This window comes from Gobio gobio (assembly GCF_949357685.1).
Source record: "Gobio gobio genome assembly, chromosome: 8".
Classification (NCBI taxonomy): Eukaryota; Metazoa; Chordata; class Actinopteri; order Cypriniformes; family Gobionidae; genus Gobio; species Gobio gobio.
In genome coordinates, this window is record NC_137114.1 from 36,759,683 (window position 1) to 36,782,495 (window position 22,813).

Genomic DNA, 22,813 nt, shown 5'->3' on the forward strand with positions numbered 1-22,813 from the left:
GCCATGATGAAGAGATATTCAATGTTATTCACTTTACCTATAGTGATCATGATGTTATGCATGATCGGCGTATTAAAACAGAAAAAAGTTAAATGAGTAGTATTATTAATTAAATATGTAGTGTTATTAATTAAATTTATTTAATTATATAATATTAGGAATGTTCATGATCTCAGAATGACAGACCGACACGCGATAACTTTCTGTTGCTACGAGTTCAACGGATATATACACCACAGAGAAGAAATTGTGATGGGTTTTATTTTAAGTCGCGTTTTTATTAATCTTGATTTCTCACTTTCACTGCCATTATATGGACAAGCGCAAGCAGGATTTTTAATATGTATATTTCTTTTGTGGTCTGAAAAAGAAAGGCTCTACGGCATTAGAAAAACTATCCCTTTAAAACTATAAAAACGTATGTAACGGATGTCATGCAGTTTCAATGTCAGTAAATTCCGAATGCCAAATGATTTCAGACAGATAACATTTCTGATTGGCTAAGAAAAAGTGTGGTATTCCCCAAATAAAATCTCTCTCAGACCCATAAATTGTGAGACCAGAAAGCATCACAAAACTAGCCTAATGAGATAATCTTTCAGAAATGTATTTAAAAACATTGCAGCATTCACCATTTTGGCTTTATATATCTCCATGATATTATAAACTTGATCTCTAGCAGAAATCACAACAACTATATCAAGAATTTTCAATATCTCCTCCAGCCCTGTAGGGGACTTCTCTTGAAAAGCCGATTGCATGAGCCACCCACCAATTTGAAACTGTTTCTCAGCAGGCTTCTAAAGACTAAAGCTGTGATTTTTTTGGCCGAGCACTGTTTACATGCCGCTCCAATCATACAGAATGCCCGCTGTGCTGCAAACAGGACTGCTGTTCAGTAACTCATCCCTGTCCCGCTTCCTGTCTGTCTGTGCTGTGGGTCAGTCATATAATATTTACAGTACGTCCACTACTGCACACAGCAGGACATATACAATTTGTCCAGACACGAGCTGCTCAAATTCTCTAGTTCTGCAGATTTTTTTCGTAATAGTTTTGTTTACATCAGTTTTTGTGTTTTAGAGTCGGCATGAAATTTTAAAGTGAGTGGACCTTGGTGAAATAGGCTGGATCTCGGTGCCTACTCTCAAACTAAAGTACCTCATTTTACAATACACAAGATAAAAATAGGGATTAAAAAAATTGCATTATCGGTTGTTGGTTGAAAAAGAAAAAGCTCAAAAATATGAGCTGAAAATAAAGAGGGAGGCAGTGCAAGCCTCAGTTTATATATTATTATGCACTATCGATTGCCACTTTTAACTAAATGAATGCAGAATCGTTATCACGTTTTGGTGATTCCCTAGTTTTTTTTTGTTTTTGGCGTTTCAATTGTCCGTTCGGGCCAGAAAAATTCTCTTTCACTTGCCCCTTTAAAAAATCCACTTGTCCCAGACAAGCGGACAAGCGTTAATGTCGAGCCCTGCGTGTGTTTAGACTGCTTTAGGAGGCTAGGTCCAATGCTTTATGGCTCCGCTGTTGTCGCATCAATGGAGTGGTACGTTAATTCTTCCTTGTTTTTTTTGTCCATTTAATTCCTAATTAATGTTATTATGCAATGAGGTTGATCTCCTAACAGTGAAGTCGACATTTTGCGCCGCCATGTTTCTACAGAAGCCCTAAACGGACAAACTCCTCTACAGAACGCTAGCTACTCTCTGCTGTCTCAGACGACAACATCTTTGTCCTGTGTAGGTGTACTGTTGCAATCTAAAGTTAAATGGTTGTAATTCATGAATTCTTTTGAATACAGACCTAAGGTTGGTCTCTTTAAAGAAGACAGTCAGCAGATTAGTTTACTTCAAAACAATAAAGTGTAAAACACATTATAGAAGTTTGTTCACTAAATATGTTTTATTTTATAGAAAATATATATTTTACAAAATAATTTTTAATCAAAAATTTCTATATAATTGGAACATGCTGTCTCACAATTTGGACTTTCTAACTTGTAATTGCGAGTTTATATCTCACAATTCTGACTTCATTTTTCACAATTCACAAGTTTATGATTTACAATTCTGGCATTTTTTTTCAGAACTGAGAGATATAAACTTTAAAATTTTAAGTTATAAAGTCCGAATTGTCACGATCTTGCAATTGCGAAAAATAAGTCAGAATTGTGGCATAAAAACTAGTCTTGCATTTCCAAGCCTTCAGACTGACGGCAGAAGGTTTGGACTCCATGGCAACTTTCATTGACCAATGTCTGCCCAAAATGTCATCTGACTGCCATGTGAAACAACCAATCACAGTTTTTTGTGTTCATCATCATGTTTAGTTGTGGAAATCTAAAGCCGATGTTTCTGCAATAACAGACTGGCATGTAAAACTCTTGGATGTGTTTTAAAGAGTTTATGCCATGAACTTCACACACTTTTGAAAATCCAGTATTTAGTTGATCAAGATAAGCGCTCATTCAGTAGGGGAGCGTGGGGCACAATCTAACGCGGGGTTAATTGTAACGCACATGTTTTAACCCTTTCCACACATGCCAGAATGACGAAACTTAGTGTATTTACTAGTTGCCATATCAACATTATTTTGAGAAAAAATAGCGCCAAAATTAAAACATCTCTGGAAGATATCACTGAACATGTATTTAACCATAGCAAAAGTACATTTCTTACTTAAGTTTAGTTTTCATCTCTGTTTTTTGAGTTTATTTAAAATAAGACAAATCCGATATTATTTTTATCTTATATCTGTTATTTAACAGTTGAGATCGTTCTTTAATGCTGATCTAACCAGCAGAAGACACGAGCCAAGATTTAAATCTCAGTTGTGCAGATGGGGTGCGTTGTTAGAAATAATCCATTATATTCTATACTTTTATGAATTCTTTTGAAAAAGCATAAGAAAAGGGTGAATAATGACTGAGAGTTAATGTTCAAAAATTATTAATTATTATTATGTTTTGAACTATGCTGAATAGCTGAATTTAGCGATGTGTTTGTAGTCAAACTAAAAAAATGCTTATATTTTTAATGATTAAAAAATGCCATTATTTTATTTTAAAAAGTTAATAATTGTATTTTGTTGACAAAATATTTTAGATTGTCTTGTATATTTTTTTTATTATATCAGATGACATTTTAAGCTGTTATTTGGTCATGTTAAATTGGCCCCACCACATGTTACAATGTACCTCACCTACGGGGCATGTTGTCACATTTCACTTCCATTCTTTCGGGGTAAATCAAGAAAAAAATATACACTGTATTAATGAAACAAAACCACATAATTGTACTAGACGTGTGCAATTAATGTGGGAAACAATAAATACTCTGAACCCCAAGTGGATTTACACAAACTGAGAAAGTCAAAAAGCGTTAAGTTGTGCCCCGCCCTCCCCTACGTTTACATTGACAAAATACTCTGATATTAACCTGATTAAGACAATTCTCTGATTAAGAAGCTACCATGTAAACAGCGATTTCTAATTACCTTAATCCGGTTAAAGTCATACTCGAAGTAAACGCAAATTGAATTAATTCAATATTTTAGTCGCATTATCGGAGAGCATTACAGACATGTACACACCTTAATCTAACTGTTAACGTTGTGTAGAAGTTTTCATCGCATTTTGTTACTGGACACATACACATCAGGCAAGTGCAGAGGGGAGGGCTTTGGGGGCTCGCGCCCCTGCCCTTTTTACAAATTAATCAAAAGTGGCCCTCTCAACAATCATCAATAATATCGTGGCCAGTAAAACAGAATTTGAATTAAAATTAATATAACAACGCGTACAAAACCGTAACAAAGTGCTCAAATGTCGGAAAATTTGTCAGTCTGAAATGTCGTTGCCATGACGTTTTGCTATGGTGCGTGTCTTTCTTGACAGCTCATTCTAACACTGCCTCCTCTATATATTTTTCTTTTTGTTGTAATTATTATGCTCATTGTAAAAGTAAAATACAATAAGTTTGTATCTGTAATCCCATATTCATAATTGTGACTAAACTGTCTGCTTACAACAGCGGTCGGGAACCTCTCTCGCAAGCCGTATGGGTCATTAAAAATTAAAAAGTGTAAAAATCACTCGTTTTTATAAAGTAACACTGTCCAACAGCGACACCCGCAGGCAAAGTTACATCGGGTTGCCTGAGCCCATTGAATTTTAACACCCCTGCCAAAGTCGGGCTATGATTGGACCTCGGACAGCGTAGCGTGGCATGGGGACGTAATGACGTGTCATTAATCGAGCTATGTTCTATAACATGTAAAACGGGAACATGAACGGAATATTCTAAAAGCAACTCATGTAAACACCTTAATCAGAATATTGTCTTATTCAGAATTAGGTCAATAATTAGATTACTACTGTCCATGTAAGCGTAGTCATTGTCACAGTTGTAAACACAATGGCTTTCTTCCATGTGGGGGCTTGGCATCATGTCGGCTTTGTTTCCATGCGGACCGTTAAAGAAAATAATTCATCCAATCAGATGATGAGTTCAAAACTCCTGAAGTGTATTCAATTTGTGTGCCTTATTATGCATCAGACGTTCTGACAATGGTCAGTGGGGGTGACGTCTGAGGCTGATACTAGGTGGAAAGAAGCTTCCCTAGGAAACTTACAACCCGTGATATGTAAGCTTTTTATAGGACACTCTTGTCCTTCCATTGAGTGCACCTTATTCGTAAGCATACTTTTAGCTATGAAATGAAGCCAGCATGATGGGAAACTCTATTAAAAACACTAAAGCTGATTGTGTATGCACTAAGGGATATAGTTCCAGGACTCCCTAATACACATTATCTCCTGCGCACCAGTTTGGCGCCAGTATATCATGACAATGAAGAGCATTGCCTCACCTCCTCACTCCCATGTCTACTTCAAAGCATCTGCTTTTGTGCCAGCCATGTCGATGAAAATGTAACCCCTCGGATCAAGACTATTTACAGTAAATTCCTCCAAAATACAAGACTCATGTTACCGTTGCAAAGAATGAGTAATGGCTACTGAAGTACAAATGTATCCTTCCTTTGATCCTTGTAATTTACAAACAAATTATAGTGAATTTGTTTTCTTAAATATATTAAATATTCAAAACATTTGCATGTAAAGGAAGATGCTAGAAGCATGTTCTGTGCTAGATTTATGTGGTTAACGCATTTTTATGAAAAATGAAAGGGAGTTTTGTAGGACTGACCAGCATTAATAACTGTTTTTGATAAATGAGATGATAAAAATGTGTGACTGACACAATGTTTGCTGTTGGTTACGGCACGTTTTAGAACCAAATATAGACACTAGCATATATATACATACATACATACATACATACACTGTAAAAAATCTAACTCACAAACATTTTGACTAATGATAATGTTTTAGTTAACTGGACAATTAACTGCAAAAAAGTTGGCTTAACATGGTCAAAATAAGTTGGTTCAACAATTGTTGGACCAACCTAGTATTAATTGTAAATTCGATTTGTAAATGCAAGTTAACAAGCATACAAGTTGCAACAAGTTAACAATGCATTCTGGGTGCATCATGCAAAACTCATCCATGGCTCCCAGAATGCATTGCGGTATGAAGCATGTAACCATTGTTGAGATTTATAGGCTGATTCTTGATGTCTGTGTGAGAAAATCTCATAGGAGGTCATCAAATCGGTTTTAAACCTTAGTGAACTATTTTGATTAAAACCATATTTGATCTTTTCTAGAATCACAATTAAAAAAAAGCTAATAGTATATTGCTCATATTAAACTCATAAAAACTGTGAATTAAGCCACTACACAATGATTATATTCTTATCATCGAGCAGCTGACAGCATTTGATTATCTTTTCTTGCCAAACATTAAAAAGTCGTCAAACTGCCCAACTAAAGAAAACACTCATCACCATGATGGTGACATAAAAAATTAAATAAAATAAAAAACTTAATCAGCTGAACAAAACCTCTTAAATTGGGAGACATGTGACCTTACTCAGTTAATTGAGTTAAGTGAACTACTTTGTTTAAAATTTGAGTAAACTCAAAAAAGCTGTGCAGCAAGTTGCCTTACAATTTTAAGTTAACTTTAAGCAACTTTTCTTTTTTTACAGTGTACATACAGACATTTGAAGGTTATATTCAATACTGAGGTTTGTTTCCATCATATTAAGAAACACTATTTAAAAAAAAAAATTAACATTCTCTAATTAATCTTAATCCTTTAGCATAATTTTTCGACGTGCAGGGTACTCCATTGCTTTTAATGAGAAGCCTTTGGCATCATACACAGACGCAATGAGCATAGGAATTTTATTGTAATGTCATGTTAAAATTATATATTATAATTTTGCCATTGACATATATGTTGGGGTATGATTTTCAGTTGAAACAGCCACAATCATTTGATTTAAATTACACTATTTAGATGTTTTTGAGCATGTAACCCAACCCTTACCCCTAAACCTAAACATTTGTTTATACAGATGAGCCAAAACATTATGACCACCTGCCTAATATGCTGTTGGTTCCTCTGAGTGCTTCCAAAACAGGGCAGACCCGCCAAGGCATGGACTCAACAAGACCCCTGAAGGTGTCCTGTGGTATCTGTATCTGGCACTAAGACGTTAGCAGCAGATCCTTCAAGTCCTGTACGTTGCGAGGTGGAGCTGCCGTGGATCGAACTTGTTGGTCCAGCACATCCCACAGATACTCAATTGTATTGAGATTCCAGAACAATGTGTGCAGTGTGTCAGGGCGCATTATCCTGCTGAAAGAGACCATTGTCATTAAGGGATGTACTGGTCTGCAACAATGTTTAGGTAGGTGGCACATGTCAAATTTACATCCACATGAATGGCCGGACCCAGGGTTTCCCAGCAGAAAGTTGCCCAGAGCTTCACACTCCCTCCACGGGTTTTCCCACAGTGCATCCTGGTACCATCACTTTCCCCAGGTAAATGGTGCACATGTACACGGCTGTCCATGTGATGTAAAAGAGAACGGGACTCGTCGGACCAGGCAACCTTCTTCCACTGTTCCAAGGTTCAGTTCTGACAGTCTCGTGCCCATTGTAGATGCCTTCTGCGGTGGACAGGGGTCATCATAGGCACTCGGATTAGTCTGCGGCCACTCAGTAGAGTGCAATGCACTGTGTGTTGTGACACACAACCTCATAAATCATTAAAATTGTGTGACACGGTAGACCTTCTGTTGGCTCGGACCAGGCGGGATAGCCTTAATTGCCCTGGTGCATCAATGAGCCTTGGGTGCCCAACACCCTGTCGCTGGTTTGTGGTCCCTCCTCGGACACTGTTGGTAAATTCTCACCACTGCTGACCGGGAGCAACTCACAAGCTGATCTTTATCCCTTCCCATTTCTCCTGCATCCAACAAGTTGATTACGAGGACAGATTGTTTGCTTACCTTCTAATCTACACAGACCTTAATATGTGGCCTTGTTAGGAGATGATCAACGATATTCGCTTCACCTGTGTCGTAATGTTTTGGCTCATCAGTGTATTGTATAATATAAAACACTGGATATGCCTGGTGGTAAGTGTTTTATATTGTTGAAAAGTGGGTTGGGTATGTGGTTAGGTGCTTTAGAATATCTATGAATCATTTCCACGTTTAAAGGCACACATAAGATAAACAACTGAAAGCAATGGAGTGCATATCAATGGATAATCAACCAAGGGGTCCTGACCAAGCATCCTTAAGTGATGAGTTGGGAATGAGAACGCAACTCAAGAATGCAACTCAATGCAAATGAATCCTGAGGAAAACAAACTATTCTTGTTCCCTTCACCTGGATCTTCTATCTGTTCGATACAAGCGTTTCTTATCTCTCTTTCGAGTTCAGTTCCCAAATTGGCTGACGGTCTGGACCACTAAAAATAGCGGGGCAGAGTGACATTGATAATCTCTGGTAATGGCACATTACAGACTCGTATTTCTGCTGGAAACCAGCAGCTAAATCATTCGCAGTCGTCTGCTGCTGACAGTGAGCTGGAGTTTTGCCCCAAGAGTGTCATCTCTGGATTTCAGTTAGATAAAAATAAAAAAATTATGCACTTCAAAAGTTTGGAGTTTGAGTAGTTGAAAGGTCTGTTTTTTGTAGGGGGAAAGATCTTCAGTGGATGGATCCTTTGAAAATATTCTTCTTGCTTCTCGATATTTATTTTATTTGGAATCTTATGGTTGTCCAATATACTGCATTGAAAACTTAAATTTTACTCAAAAATTGTTCTTTCATTTTTTTTTTATCTGTTTCTCTCAATTAATGAATTTATTCATTACACATAAACTATAAATGAATAAATAAGTGTAATACATTCTATTTATTATTTCCAATTTTTATTTATTCTTCTTTAATTCTTTTTTTTATATTTTATTTAATATGTTCTTCTTTAGCCAAATGAAACTTATTGCATACTTTAGTGTGGTGAGAAACTTTCTGTAATACTTTTCTATATAAGTAAATATTATTTATTCATAAATAAATATTTAACATAATAAATCACAAAGGAAAAATACCTAAATGTTTCTTTTTAATGTTACGCTTTATTTACTTTTAAGAGTCATTCCCAATGTTGATTTCTCAGAAATATTTATTTTGCACTAATTAACATTTATTAACTAATCAACAATCATTTGTTTATTCATGTATTTATGTATGTATCTCTCTCTCTCTCTCTCTCTCTCTCTCTCTCTCTCTCTCTCTCTCTCTCTCTCTCTCTCTCTCTCTCTCTCTCTATATATATATATATATATATATATATATATATTTATTTATTTTTATTAATTTATTTATTTATTTGTGCTGGGTAAAAATTGTGACTAATCGCATCCAAAACAAAAGTTTGTCTTTACATAATATGTGTGTGTGTGTACTGTGTATAATTATTATGTATATATAATTACACACACATGCATGTATATATTTAAGAAATATTTACATACTGTATATATTATTTATCTATATATTTATAATATATACATAATATATACATATTTATTTATAAGATATACATAAACTATAAATGAATTATACAATGTATTTATTAGTATTTCCCATTTCTAAATCTTTTATTTAATCTGTTCTTTTTTTATCCAAAAAATATCATCTTTTTATCTAAACTTGTTGCATACTATGAAACTTCAGTACAGTGAGAGACTTCCTGTAAGACACTCCAAAATCCATCTTACAGAAGAGCGATTTAATAATGTAAGAGTTGATTAGCAATGAGTTCATACACGGGGCACCAAAAGTTGTGGGATTTTGAGCAATATCCTTACAGATAGGAACCGTAACGTTACTCCTGAAGATCAAACATGCATAGGCTGAGATACAGAACATGTGTGATTAAAATCACACAAATCTCACGCAATCTCACTGGGCTCAATCTTTGATCTCTGTCTCTCTCTTTATAGGCTTACGTCAGCGCCAAGCACGAGGGAGACAAGGTGATAGTCTTCGAGAGGGCTAACGTCATCTTCGTCTTCAACTTCCACCCAACCAACAGCTACAGCAACTATAGAATCGCTGCGGGGCCAGCGGGGAAGTATCCTTCATGCTGTAATGCTTGTTCAGGACGCAGATACTGGGAAGTCTCTAGTACAGGTCTCAAACTGAGTATTTCTGAACTAAATCGAACTAGAAATAAATCTAAATAGAAATATTAAAATCCAAATAAAAATGACAAAGCACATAACAAAATTACTAAAACTAAAATTGCAAATGTAAACTACACTGAAATAAAATGAAATATAAATATTAGATGAAAAACTTAAACTTTTACAAGAAAATTAGAAAGTACCATAGAAATATAAAAAACCCAATAAAAATGACAAAGCACATAACAAAATTACTAAAACTTAAACAAAATTTGCAGTGTAAACTACAAATATAAAAATAAAAAGTTATTCAAAATTTCAAGTAAAGCTGATGTAAAATGAACAGCAAATAATAGATGAAAAAGGGAAACTTAAAAATCTTAAAGGAAAATTAGAATGTACTAAAATTACTGGAAAAAAGCTAAATGGTAATATTAAAAAAATAATAAATATGACACATAACAATGACTAAAACTGAGATAAAAATAAAGCTAAATAGAAATATATAAAAAATGACAGCACACATAGCAAAATGATTACAACTAAAATAACAATGTAAGCTACAAATATGAAAAGGAATTCAAAATATTAATAAATACTATAATATAAATCATTCCAAAATAGCACTAATAATGTTATGGTAAAATTCCATAACCGTTTTGTTTCATTAATTTAAATAAAACTGAAAAAATAATGAAAAACAAGTACTAGATGAAAAACTGAAACTTAAAAAGTTACTAAAATGATTAAAACTGGAATAAAAATAAATTAAGGCTGAATAAAAATCTTAAAAAACTAATAAAAATGACAAAGAACATAATAAAATTGCTAAAACCTAAACCGAAATTACGATGTAAACTACGAATATAACAGTAATTCACGATTGTAATAAATAGTATAATAAAATATAGCTAAGCAGCTGTTATGGTAAAATTATTTTGTCATTTACTCACCCTCATTCATTTCTTCAGTGGAACTCAAAATCATTTTGAATATTGAATACTGTAATGGTCAAAAAACACCATAAAAGTGGTCCTTATGACGAGGCCATACGATAGCTTTTGTGTGAAAATCCCACTAAAATTCGAATATACAACATGAAGGTGTTCATTGAAATGTTTGATTGTGTACAGCAGGTTTAGCTGCATCCGTGCCGGTGTGATACTACAGGAAGTGTTTTTAGCAGGGAGGGAAGGAGAAACCAGCTTTCGCATGCAAACAGCTGAGAAGCCGCAGAAATAGCTGTCATTATGAGGTCGACAGGTAAACATGCAGGCGAATTTGCCACACGTTACAGTGTGTGTTTGTCGGCAAGGTATCCGTGCTCGAACGATGAGAGTTGAAGCAGAGCGTCCAATTAGAGCAGAAGACAGATGAAAGTGCCACTCTGTTTCACAAGAGGTAAACAAGCCTGACCCAACAAGTCCAGAGTGCTTTTTCATTAAAGCATCTCACACACATATATCTCTGCTTATGCATCCATATATCTCTAGGTTATCTCACAGTCGTCTGTTAGACTGTATCAGATGGTTTGGACAAAGTCAATGTATCTTTCGATGAGTTGGAGTAAAAGGGGCTTTGCCTGTTTTGTAGGTTTAGGGGGTGATGATTACACTTGGTTGCAGAGGTTGACAAAGTACACAACTTTATTACTTGAGTGAAAGTACAGATACTACTGGTCTTACTCCATTACAAGTTGAAAAGACACATTTTTACTTGAGTAAAAGTACCGAAGTATTTGCTTTTAAAAGTACTTAAGTATCAAAAGTAAATTTCCCTTTTTATGTCAGTGCATTTTTTTATTATTGTTGCATTGCTTTATGCCTAGTATCTGGAATAAAGAGCTTTTAGGAAGTTACAAAACCTATAGAAATGAAACAACTGAACTGATAAAAAAGACAACCATAATAATCTTTATTTTTTATTTAACACTCCTTCCAAACTACCCCCACAATATAATTCGATTCTGCCACGATTCTGAACGCCAACTAAACAAAAGAACACATGATTTACTAGAGGTTCTGAAAAACTATGAATTGCTGCAGTCTATTTAAAAATGTTTCATTGATTTGAATGAATCATTATGTTTGAATGATTCACTCATAAAGACTTCACTTGTTTCATTACTGGATGAATCAGCATTTTTTGAACGAATTACTTTAATGAATGATTGGTACAATCATTATTTTAAACTTCAAAACTTTCAAAAGGTGTTTGCCCTATTTTGATCGTTGACGTGTTTATATGCAAACTGTAATCTTTTATCCCAGTATTTCTGTGATCATTTTATATGTGATATGTGTAACGCAGAAAGAAATAATGATATGTGTGGTTGAAAAGACTGTTTTTAAAGGGGTTGTTCACCCAAAAATGAAAAATCTGCAATTTATTAACACCCTCATGTCGTTCCAAACCCGCAAGACCTCCGTTCATCTTCGGAACACAAATGAAGATCTTTTTGATGAAATCCGAGAGCTCTCTGACCCCTCCATATACAGCAATTTAATTACCACTTTCAAGGCCCAGAAAGGTCGTAAAAACATTGTTAAAATAGTCCATGTGACTCCAGTGGTTCAACCTAAATGTTATGAAGCCAACAAAAATACAAAAAACAAAAAAAATAACAACAATAACAACAATTTTTTTCGTCTGTGCCAGTCTCCAACACTGTTGACGTCGAAAATCCAGCACAGAGCTTCCGAGTTCTACGTCAGATTGGCGGCTCACCATTGGCTAGCTCCTGCGCCATTACAATACTTGGATTAGCCAAGACGTTTTTTTATATAACTCCGATTCTATTCGTCTGAAAGAAGAATTTTATATACACCTAGGATGGCTTAAGGGTGAGTAAATCATGGGGTAATTTTCCCTTTAATAATCCACTCAGAAGTTAATACAAACAAGATAAGCAAATTAAACCAACCGCTATGCGTAAATGTGTCCGGACCCATATAAAACTGAAAAGACTGCAACTTATGCCGCGTTCCAGGCAACCCGTAACCCGTGTTTTTCCAACCTTCTACCCGTGAAAGTGCACTGGAACGGCAGTCAAACCCGTGACTTTCCACCCGTGAACTCGTACTAGATCGATGTTCTGACGTCACATAGCCCACGAAACAGCAATGGCGCCCTACGGATGCGGTGTTTACATTTCCAAATATACAAATAACGTAAAATAAAAGGTATAACAGCTTCTCTTGCCTTATGCATGTTTTTTTTCTCCTCCGTTTCCCTCAAATATGCAAGGAGTAAGCACCTTTGGCGATAGAAATGATTGTAAATGAGCATAAGCCCCATACAGTCTGCCATGCTTTGTTTACATCTAGCTACCACAATTCCTTGTGCTCAGGCAGTTTGTCGCGACTTTGCCTGGAACGCTACAACGTCGTGAGTCGTGGTTTGAAGTCGTAATTTACGGGCTCAAAAACCTGCCTGGAACGCAGCATTAAATACAAGGCAAATGAGGGTAAAATGACAAACACCTGTGCTGATCACATGAATCACCATGACAACAGATAAGTGGCAGGAAAACTAAACAAAGGAACACATGTGACCTGAATAACACACTAAAAGTCCATGAAAATGAAACTAAGATCAAAATAACTGAATGTTCATGACAACTCACTTGTTGATCACAATTTGATTTGAAAATTCAAATCTTACCGCAAACAAGATATGTAGAAATTGCCGTTGAATGCACGTGGGCCACTTAATCTCTGTCAGTGTTTTGTAATATCAGGCAAACTTGAGAAGTTATATGTACTCTGACAAATGTTCAGCTTGGATGTTTTGTTGTTGTTGTTTTTAAAGCTGACTAGTTTGCATGACAGGGAGGTGTTTTTTTTTTTTTTTTTTTCTGGAACCGTTAGGCTCCATTAGTGTTTACATCTCTGATGTGGCCAAATGCATCCCTGAAATATTGGAGAACAAAATATGTTGGACCCCGTTTACACTTCAATACCAGGTGTAAAATGGGACAATATTAGTTTTTTTTTTTGTGTGTGTCTGTTTACACATTAAATAACACTTTGGCATGAGCTCCCGCCACTTCTAATGACAGGCACAAAAGCCATGTTTTTGTAAACAAGTATAGCTACAGGTATAAGCCAAACAAAAAAAGCTTCAGGAGGAGGACATAGTCATGAATTTGGATTCTAGAGAGAGACAAAGCACTTCAAAGCCTTACAAAGTCACTCGTCCTTTCAGTAGGATGAGCAGCAATTTTGTTCCTTAGACTTTTTCTCTCTTTTCAAACAAGAAGACAAAGTTTCCCCTGAGTTAAGCACTCTACCACAAACATCAGCCATTAAAATTCTGTCGACATCAGCTTTTGACAAGAGCTCAAACCTTCGATGCATTTTTTTCGCCTCAATCTTTCGTTCTCTGCTCTCAGTGGGCGCGTTCTTCAGGTGCTTTTATCCATTCAGATGGATGGAGTATTGTAAATCCCAGTTGGGTGCACTTCCTGTCAGGCCTGATGTGTCTTTGATACGCTGCGTGCCAACAGGCGTCTGTGATTGTGTCAGGTCATCATTCTCCTATTATCTGTCAGGGGCATTTACATGAACGCCATTCTAAATAATTCAACCATATCAGCAGTCCTCCTTGAATCTGTAACAGGCTTGTCCTCAGGCAAAACGGCTGCACGCTTTACTACTGAAAGATGCTTGATGACTTTATACATCCCAAAAATGCTTAATTAATCTGATAAAGGATGGAAAGGAGAAAAGTGCATATCGATAAGAATCAGGCAGAACACCACTCATGGGAATGATTGTGATATTGAAGATGATATGTGGGTCATGTGGGCATGGTTGAGAGTATATGGCTGAATCCGAAATTGCCCCCTATACCCTCAAATAGGGCATTATTTGAGGGGACAGCCATTTGTAGGGGTGTCCAAAACCATAGTGGACGTCATTGAGTACACTCATTCAATCCCACTTTGCACCGCGACAACTGATGTAAACAGAACGGCTGTCCGAATTCACTCACTCGTTGTTGTCATTCACTCCTTCAAGTGAACTATATTAGTGGACTAACATAGGGAATAATGAATGAGGGTTTCTTTAACAGCAAATGATGACTGCCTAAAAGTCATTGTCGAAGCTTATACACATTTGAAACCAGAACCATTTAAAATGTAAAAATTTAGTGGGAATTATATATTAGAAGCATTGCTTACACACACACACACACAAACACACACACACACACTACTTTTCAAACGTTTTGGGTCGTTACAGATTCTTAGGGTGTGTTGTAGTACACTGTTGTAGTTTGGTTCGCTTGATTCGTTGGAAAAGTGATACATTCACAACCCGATTGGTCGGCTTTTATGATGTATTGTCTATTTTGAGATGGAACTTACCGAAACATCCAAAACAATGCTATGTGCTGGGAAAAATGCGCTTGTTGTATGCGCTGCATATGATGGTATTTTGACCAGCTCAGAACTCATGAAGAGCTCATAAAATGTGTAAAGTTGTCAAAACAGCGACAGGAATCCCTCCGTCATACACAAACGACATGTGGTTCTGATCCCTGTATCCAACTCTGATGGCCAACATCGCAGCTATGACAAGAAAAAACAGGTATGCATGAGCATTCTGTACTTTTTAGAGTCTTATCGTCCTGTTTTTGGTATGCCCCCTACATTATAAATAGACGCTGAAGCTGTGGCTGAAATCGGTAATTTGTTCTGTTCGATATGTCCCGCCCTGTCTTCCTGTTTCAGTGGAAATTATGTCACTAATTATATAACATAATGCTGCGCATTTCAAGGCACTTCAGTGTGCCTTTAATGTTTTTGTGATGCGAAACTGTGAAAACACATTATTTTTCATATATTTGACATTGTTGCAGCTCCTCTCTTCCCCGTCTGTTAGTAATTCTCTGTTTAGTTCTTGTCTCTATAAGGCCCCTTCTTCCAAAGAGTGCACTCTGCTCTGATTGGTGGGCTGGACCAGTGTGTTGTGATTGGTCAACTGCTTCAAACACGTTTCAGAAATGTCACACCCCTTCAACACTTTTCTAGCGCAACTCAACAAGGCCTCGCTTCTTCTTTTAGTTTTTTTGCTTATGCTTTGGGCAGGACTTATTTAAATTACGTATATTGTGAGGGGTTCATTCCCAGAAGAAAACTCAAGACTATACAATCGTGGCGTTTCAGGGATGAACAATTAAAATTACCCCATGATTTACTCACCCTCAAGTCATCCTAGGTGTATATGACATTCTTCTTTCTAGGGATGCACCGAACCCAGGATTCGGGTTCGGATTCGGACAAATATTGGGCTTTTTGACGAGGTTCGGTTTCTGGCGAACCCTAGGCTTGCACTACACGTTCACGCTCCGCTGGTCGAATGTAATGACGCCGCCGTTGATTACGGGAAGATGTTTACTAGGTCACAGTCGGCTGTTAGAAAGTGAAAATGGAACTCATGAACAGAAAACGTGTTGTTTGGCAGTACTCTCAGTCAAAAGAAGGCGATTCAAGTCGAGCTACATGTTCAATTTGCAATGCCGATTTGTCTTGTGGTGGCAAAGACCCTAAACAATAGCCGCTGTTAAAACATTTGCGTATGAAACATCTGAAAGAATACGAGATGTACATGAGGGAATCTACAGAAATACACTTTTTTCACGGGTTTATTTTACTGTGCAGACAGCTGCCTACAGATCAGATAAAATATAGCCAAATAAAAAGAATAAAATAAATAGGCCTACACTAAAGATTTTTCACTTAAATAATTACCAAATTAAGATGACTACTGGAAAATACACTGAATCCATTTGAAGCTTTGAAGAACCGGAATATATATATTTTTTTGTCAAATAAAAATAGCGGGCCTACCTCAATCCACTGTATGTTTGTTTTTGTTTTTTAAGTAACATGTCTAAGTGATGTGGGTTAGTCTGGAGCACAGCCTGTCGACAGTTAAACCCGCAGCAGAAAACACCCTCTCAATCCTTCTGTCTCCGCAGCGCGCGAGCCTCGGCTGACAGCGCGCACGCCTCCTGCGCTCTCCATTGTGCTGTTCTTTGAAACGACAAAGGGCGACTCGGGGTAATTGTCCTATAAACCATCAGGAAACAGCGGCGAGAAGAACATACGCGACAATGTTTACTTTAGTAAACTTGACCAAAACCACACTACAAAAAGCCTTAAAAGGCTTCAGATGGCACTGATGCCCCGGGAATACAGAGATAACGCCTCGCTAGAGTGGCCAGCCTCGGGAAGCGCCTTTCATTCGCTTTCCACCAGTCAGGTGCTTGTGTACTACTGCTGTATTTTCCTGTCGAAATGGTCCTACACAGTAAGCTTTCCATTGCTTCATTTTGCAAAATATGTCTGGTTTGTGGTTGCACATGTCGACGCGCTCCGTAAGTGAACAAATAACGCTATACAGGATATTTTTCTTTAACCATGCAGCAAAAAAATAAACAAAAAATCCATTTAAACCGTTTAACTGAAATTAATTCGTCAAAGTTCTTACTTTCGGTTAACGGTTAAACGGTCAATAGCATCCCTACACTGCTGTGGAAGTTGTTTACTTCATTAATGTGTTTACTGTGATAATGGACTGAGGATGGGAGAAGGATTCGGTATTCGGTTTTGGATTCGGCCGAATCTTAACCAGTGGATTCGGTATTCGGCCGAACCCCAAAAATCTGGATTCGGTGCATCCCTACTTCTTTCAGACGAACACAATCGGAGTTATATAAAAAAATGTCCTAAGAGTTTTGAACTGCGAGAGGCGTTACACTTTCTTCGTAAGTTGAATACAGAAGGCGGTCTGGTGGAAGCTAGATATTTTACTTTATAAAGTATTAAATATGGATATTTTTCTAACAAAAACCCATCGATTCGCTTCAGAAGGCCTTTTATTAACCCCCGAAGCCTTGTGTATTACTTTTATAATGGATGGATGCACTTTTTTGGGCTTCAAATTTTGAGCTGCCCTTCACTGCCATTATAATGCTTGGATTGGCCAGGACTCCGTTTGCTTTCGTCTGAAAGAAGAATGTCATAAACACCTAGGACGGCTTGAGAGTGAGTACATTTTGGGATAATTTTCATTTTTGGGTGCACTATCCCTTTAAACTATATATAGTCCCATGTTTTGGTAACAGGGTTGCAAAACAACTTTTGAAACCTCATGATGATACAGTTTTTTGAAGGTTAAGTAAGAAAAGTTCAGGCCTATTTCAGCCTATTCGTTGAACGTGCCAGTAACGTTTGCCCAATGTTTACTACAAGAATGGTGCTGAGATAATACACCGTGTGAAAACCTAATTCAGAAATGTGGTCGCGGGATCCTTCCCAGTGCCAAGAACTGTGTGCCCCTCAGAGAACACGCTGCCATTACTGCCGCCGTTAACACAAGAAAGACACGATATCCCGACCCTCTTTGCAATCATGATCATGCACACATTTTCTTCAGGTCATCAGCGCTTCTGAGTCCGACCGTCTTTAGACCTGTCACCCTCTCGTCGCTATTTTTCCTCCTGTGAGCAAATTGACTTTGATCTCAGGCCCTCCCCTTTGTTCAGTAAGGCTTGGTTGATTACAGTGCTTCACCGCCAGTGATGCCTGGCCTCAGAGACAAGCATCTGTAAGCGCTAACAAAAACATAATTGCTAAAAGCCTCCAACTGCCAATTTCAGCAGGAGAGCCACTGCTGTTACACTGGCACGCTTGCCAGGGAACATTGAATTAGCCATTTTGGGTCTTGCGTATTTGTTTTCTCACTCGTCTACGCACATACACATACTTTTAGTATTCTTCCGGCATGCTGTTTTCTGTGCTGCCTGGCACGCTTGCTTTGGTCCTGGGTGACATCCATGCTTGTCTAATGGGAATGGGTGTTATTGATCAATGCATGAATGCTTAAGGTAGACTTCCTCTTTATAAAGAATCCCTGTGCCTTATGTATGCTCTTTCTCTCTCCGTCTCCCCGTAGACTTCTTTTTATGGATCTCAGACGTGGCGTCTGTGTGAATCCACTGGGGGCGGAACTGATATTCTGCAACGCAGCACTTCTCGCTTCTGGTGCTTTTCCTCTAGAACCACAACATCAAATGTTGGCATCAATAATAACGTTATTGGTTTCAAAAAGGCTCAGGAATACATTTCCAATGGTAGGCAGCCAAATCCCTGCTGAAAATGCCAGGTCTAAAGAAGTTTAAGATGGTCTCCCTGTCATGAAATGCATAAACCCCTCAAAACCCAGAAAACCACTCCAGGCAAGACCAGGCTAGGCTGGAATAAGTGGTTTATTTCTGCAGGGTGATTGTCACTATATGCCCTTGATACCTTCAATCTGGCAGTTTTTTGCTCTAATGATGCATCGTGAAAATGGTCCGTTAATCATTGGCTGTTCTTCAAAAGGTCAGCAGCAAAGCGAGTCAAAGATGAAGTTCAGGCGTCGTGTTACAGCGTTTGATCTGTGTGCAACTTGTCGTTCAATGCCGTGTGGAACATTGTCACAAGTCATGTGGAAGGACCTGCTTGATTACAAGCTAATGACCAGACTTTATTTGCGCTGAGGAAGTGAAGACTGGCTTTCAAATTCACCACAAAAAAAAATTGAGTTTAGTGAAACTTTTAAGTTACCGTTTTAATCAATAAGACAATTAATCTCCGGTTACAAAGCGAATCTTAAAGGGTTAGTTAACACAAAAATGAAAATGAATCTGTCATTAATGAATTCCAAACCCCTAAGACTTTTGTTCATCTTCGGAACACAAATTAAGATATCTTTGATGAAATCCGAGAGCTTTCTGACCCCACTTAGACAATATCTCTACGTTTCAGAAAGGTAGTAAAGACATCATTAAAATAGTCCATGTGACAGCGGTTCAACCAGGACTCGACATTAAGCCGGTTCACGTGCTTGTCCTAACAAGTAAATCTGTCACTCACTTGTCCGAGTAAAAAAAATAGCTTGTCCGGAATTTTGTGTTATAAATATAATTTATTCTGAAGCAATATTCTCACCAGTCTTCAATCAGCTTTGACATATTTAAATCTGCATATTTGTGATATTTTTACCTTTTATAAAGGGCATTTTTTCCATAATCTTATTAAATATATGCTATGCTTCAGCTTTCATTTATTTTTATTTTATTTGATCTAGAAATTACATTAGAATAAGACTCTATAGGGCTGTTACCAATCAAATGTAATAATTTAAATATTGTTTTAAATATGTTTGAATATACAAATAAGAAATGTTGGAAAGATGAAACTAAACCACCAGTAGGTGACAGCAGGTGACCATCTTAATGAGTGAGTCATTGAGTCATTCATTCAAGTGATTCATTCAAACAGCTGATTCATTCAGGAATGAGGCAGTCGTTTACGAAAAGGTCATTGAATCTTTGATTCAACCGATTAATTCAAACACTGAATCATTCGGTAGCACACCATTGCTGTGAGATGCGTTATGGTTCTGCTGTGATCTTTGTTTGGAACTATTTTCGCTGCTGAAATCGTCAATATTGCATCTAAAATGTAAGTGACTTAATGTTAATTAATTGTTAATGGAACTGTCATATGAAATCAGTGTCATTTCCAGTCGTGATGGTATGCAGGAAAATAGCACTCTTTGTTCTGTGATGTTGCCTAACTGTAGGCTATCATATATTATAAATAAAAAAAACTCCAGAATTTGTAATTTTAACAGTGTATGTTAACTGTTGTTTCTTTGTATGAGCGGTGCTCATTTGTTGTGATGTCTCCTCGAGCGTCAACAGCGCAACCTTGTTACCGTCAGTTCATTATACATTATATATTATTATCCACTATCGATCGCCAATTACACTATTAATGCTGAATCATTTTGATGATTCTCTAGTTATTTTTTGACATTTTAATCAGGATACTTGTCTGGTCGGGCAAGTAAAATTCTCTTTCACTTGCCCCTTCATAAAATGCACTTGTCCCGGACAAGTGTTAATGTCTAGCCCTGCTTAATTTTATGAAGCGACGAGAATACATTTTGTGCGCAAAAAAACAAACAAAAATTGCTGCTCTGTAAAAATAACTGCGTCAGCATCACATGCGTGTGTCATTTTGCTCACATGAACAGCATCGGCCAATAACGAGCCGGCGTTCTGACGTAGAACCCGGAAGCGCTGCACTGTGTTTACAACATGAACAGTGTAGGAGACTGACATGGAAGAGAAGAAATTGTTGAATAAAGTAGTTATTTTTATTTGGGGGTTTTTTCACACAAAAAGTATCCTCGTCTCTTCATAACATTAAGGTTGAACCACTGTAGTCACATGTACTATTTTAACCATGTCTTTACCACCATTCTAGGCCTTGAAAGTAGTGATATTGTTACAGTCTGGGGTCAGAAAGCTCTCGGATCTCATCAAAAATATCTTAATTTGTGTTGCGAAGATGAACGAAGGTCTTACGGGTTTGGATCATCATGAGTAATTAATGACAGAATTTTCATTTTGGGGTTAACTAAGATTTGCTTTTTTTCCCTGCACTTTAGAAGAACCATAGCGCTCACATGCTTTACTTTTTGTTTAAATACTGACAGTAGAAGCAACTTATATAAAGCCCCCATTAATTTTCTCCAAGAAAAAAGAAGGCATCATATCATTTTGTTTTTCTCACACTCTTCCCGATAACATCTCCGAAATATCCATAACAAAGGAAGTTTGTTCTATCAGCGAGAGAACTCAATGCAAATAGGAGTATGGGGGAGTAGGGTCGGGGGGGCATCTGTCGTCATCCTCAGCAGGAACAATACGCCAAGCAACACTTCTTTTTAATCATCGCTATCAAAGCTGGCAAGCTGGCAGTAAAAGCCAAGTGTGCTCCAGCTCCGGGGCAGAGTAAGAGAGCGTTTGAGGATAACACGAAGACCCACCGCTAGCCCATGGGGATAGGAGGTGATTATTCAAGCAGCCAATTAGACGCCTGTCTGCATGTTTGTTACATCTCACAACTGTTTAAACCCCTGAGAGGTAAACAGAGAGAGAGAACAGGAGTGGAGAGACTGGGGACTCCAGCTTTTTCCTTCCTTGTGCCACAGGAATGCAGTTGTTTACTTACACGTTGAAGGTGAAACTGTATATTTACATGGCAAAATGAGCTGTTTTCACAGCTGTTTTTTTTTTTTTGCATGCCACATGACTAAACGAAACGCATTGTATTTTGCTTCCTGTTGGTTTGTAGACACATTTTACCACATATCACTCATTCACAACTGGTTTTGCTTCAGAACACTGTTTTGTGGAATATCAAGTCACGACCCAACATGGCCAAAAGTAAACAAATTTCCTTAAAATAAAAAATGTATAACATAGTTAGACAAACAGATTTTTTATAATAATAATAATAATTTAAAAAAAAAAATAATTAGGGGCCAAGCACCGAAGGTGCGAAGGCACCTATTGAAACCGTTCCCGTTCTTATTATTATTATTCATCTTCTTCTTCTTCTTCTTCTTCCGCCACGAAGTCTATGGCAGCCCATAGAACCGTATGGTAAAAAGTTGTGAAATTTGGCACACTAATAGAGGACAGTCTGAAATGTCACCGTAGCAAATTTGGAGTCTCAAACTCAATCCCTCTAGCGCCACCATCAGTCCAAAATTTGACTCATGTTTATGCTAATAACTTTTGAACCATAAGGGCTAGAAACAAAATTCTTTTTTCCTCTGATTCCTTGGCTCAAGACGATTCCATTGCACCCTATGTCGTCATTTTCCGTCATAAAAATTTTCCCGCCATTTTGAATTTTCCGAAAAACCTACTTTTACGAACTCGTCCTAGACGGTTCATCCGATTTGCACGAAAATTGAACCAGATCATCTTCAGACCATGCTGACAAAAAATCTTGCAAATCAAGTTGATTCGTCAAATCATTTGCGATAAACGCGCAAACAAATTTTACGTAGCGGTTGCAAAAACACACTTAAGGCAATATCTCCGCAACGCTTTATCGTATTCAAACCAAACTTGGTACATGTCATCACAAGCATGACTTGAGGCAACATACAGCGTTTCGGCGCAGCGCCACCTACTGGTCCGGAGATACGAAAAATTGCTATTTTTGCTTATAACTTCTGAACTGTTTGTCCAAAAATCATAAAAGTGGTCTCGTTACATTCAGGACGGCATGCCGAGTCGTCTGATATTCAATTTGACCATATCG

General features: G+C 37.3%; 1 protein-coding gene across 1 annotated transcript in view; it reads left to right on the forward strand.

Moving 5' to 3' along the window:
- Window positions 1-22,813, forward strand: part of gbe1b (glucan (1,4-alpha-), branching enzyme 1b) — a 203,341-nt gene that overhangs the window by 146,644 nt on the left and 33,884 nt on the right. Inside the window, exon 14 of the mRNA XM_079823996.1 lies at window positions 9,448-9,578. Within this exon, the coding sequence (XP_079680122.1) occupies window positions 9,448-9,578 (131 nt within the window). The remainder of the gene's footprint in view (window positions 1-9,447; window positions 9,579-22,813) is intronic.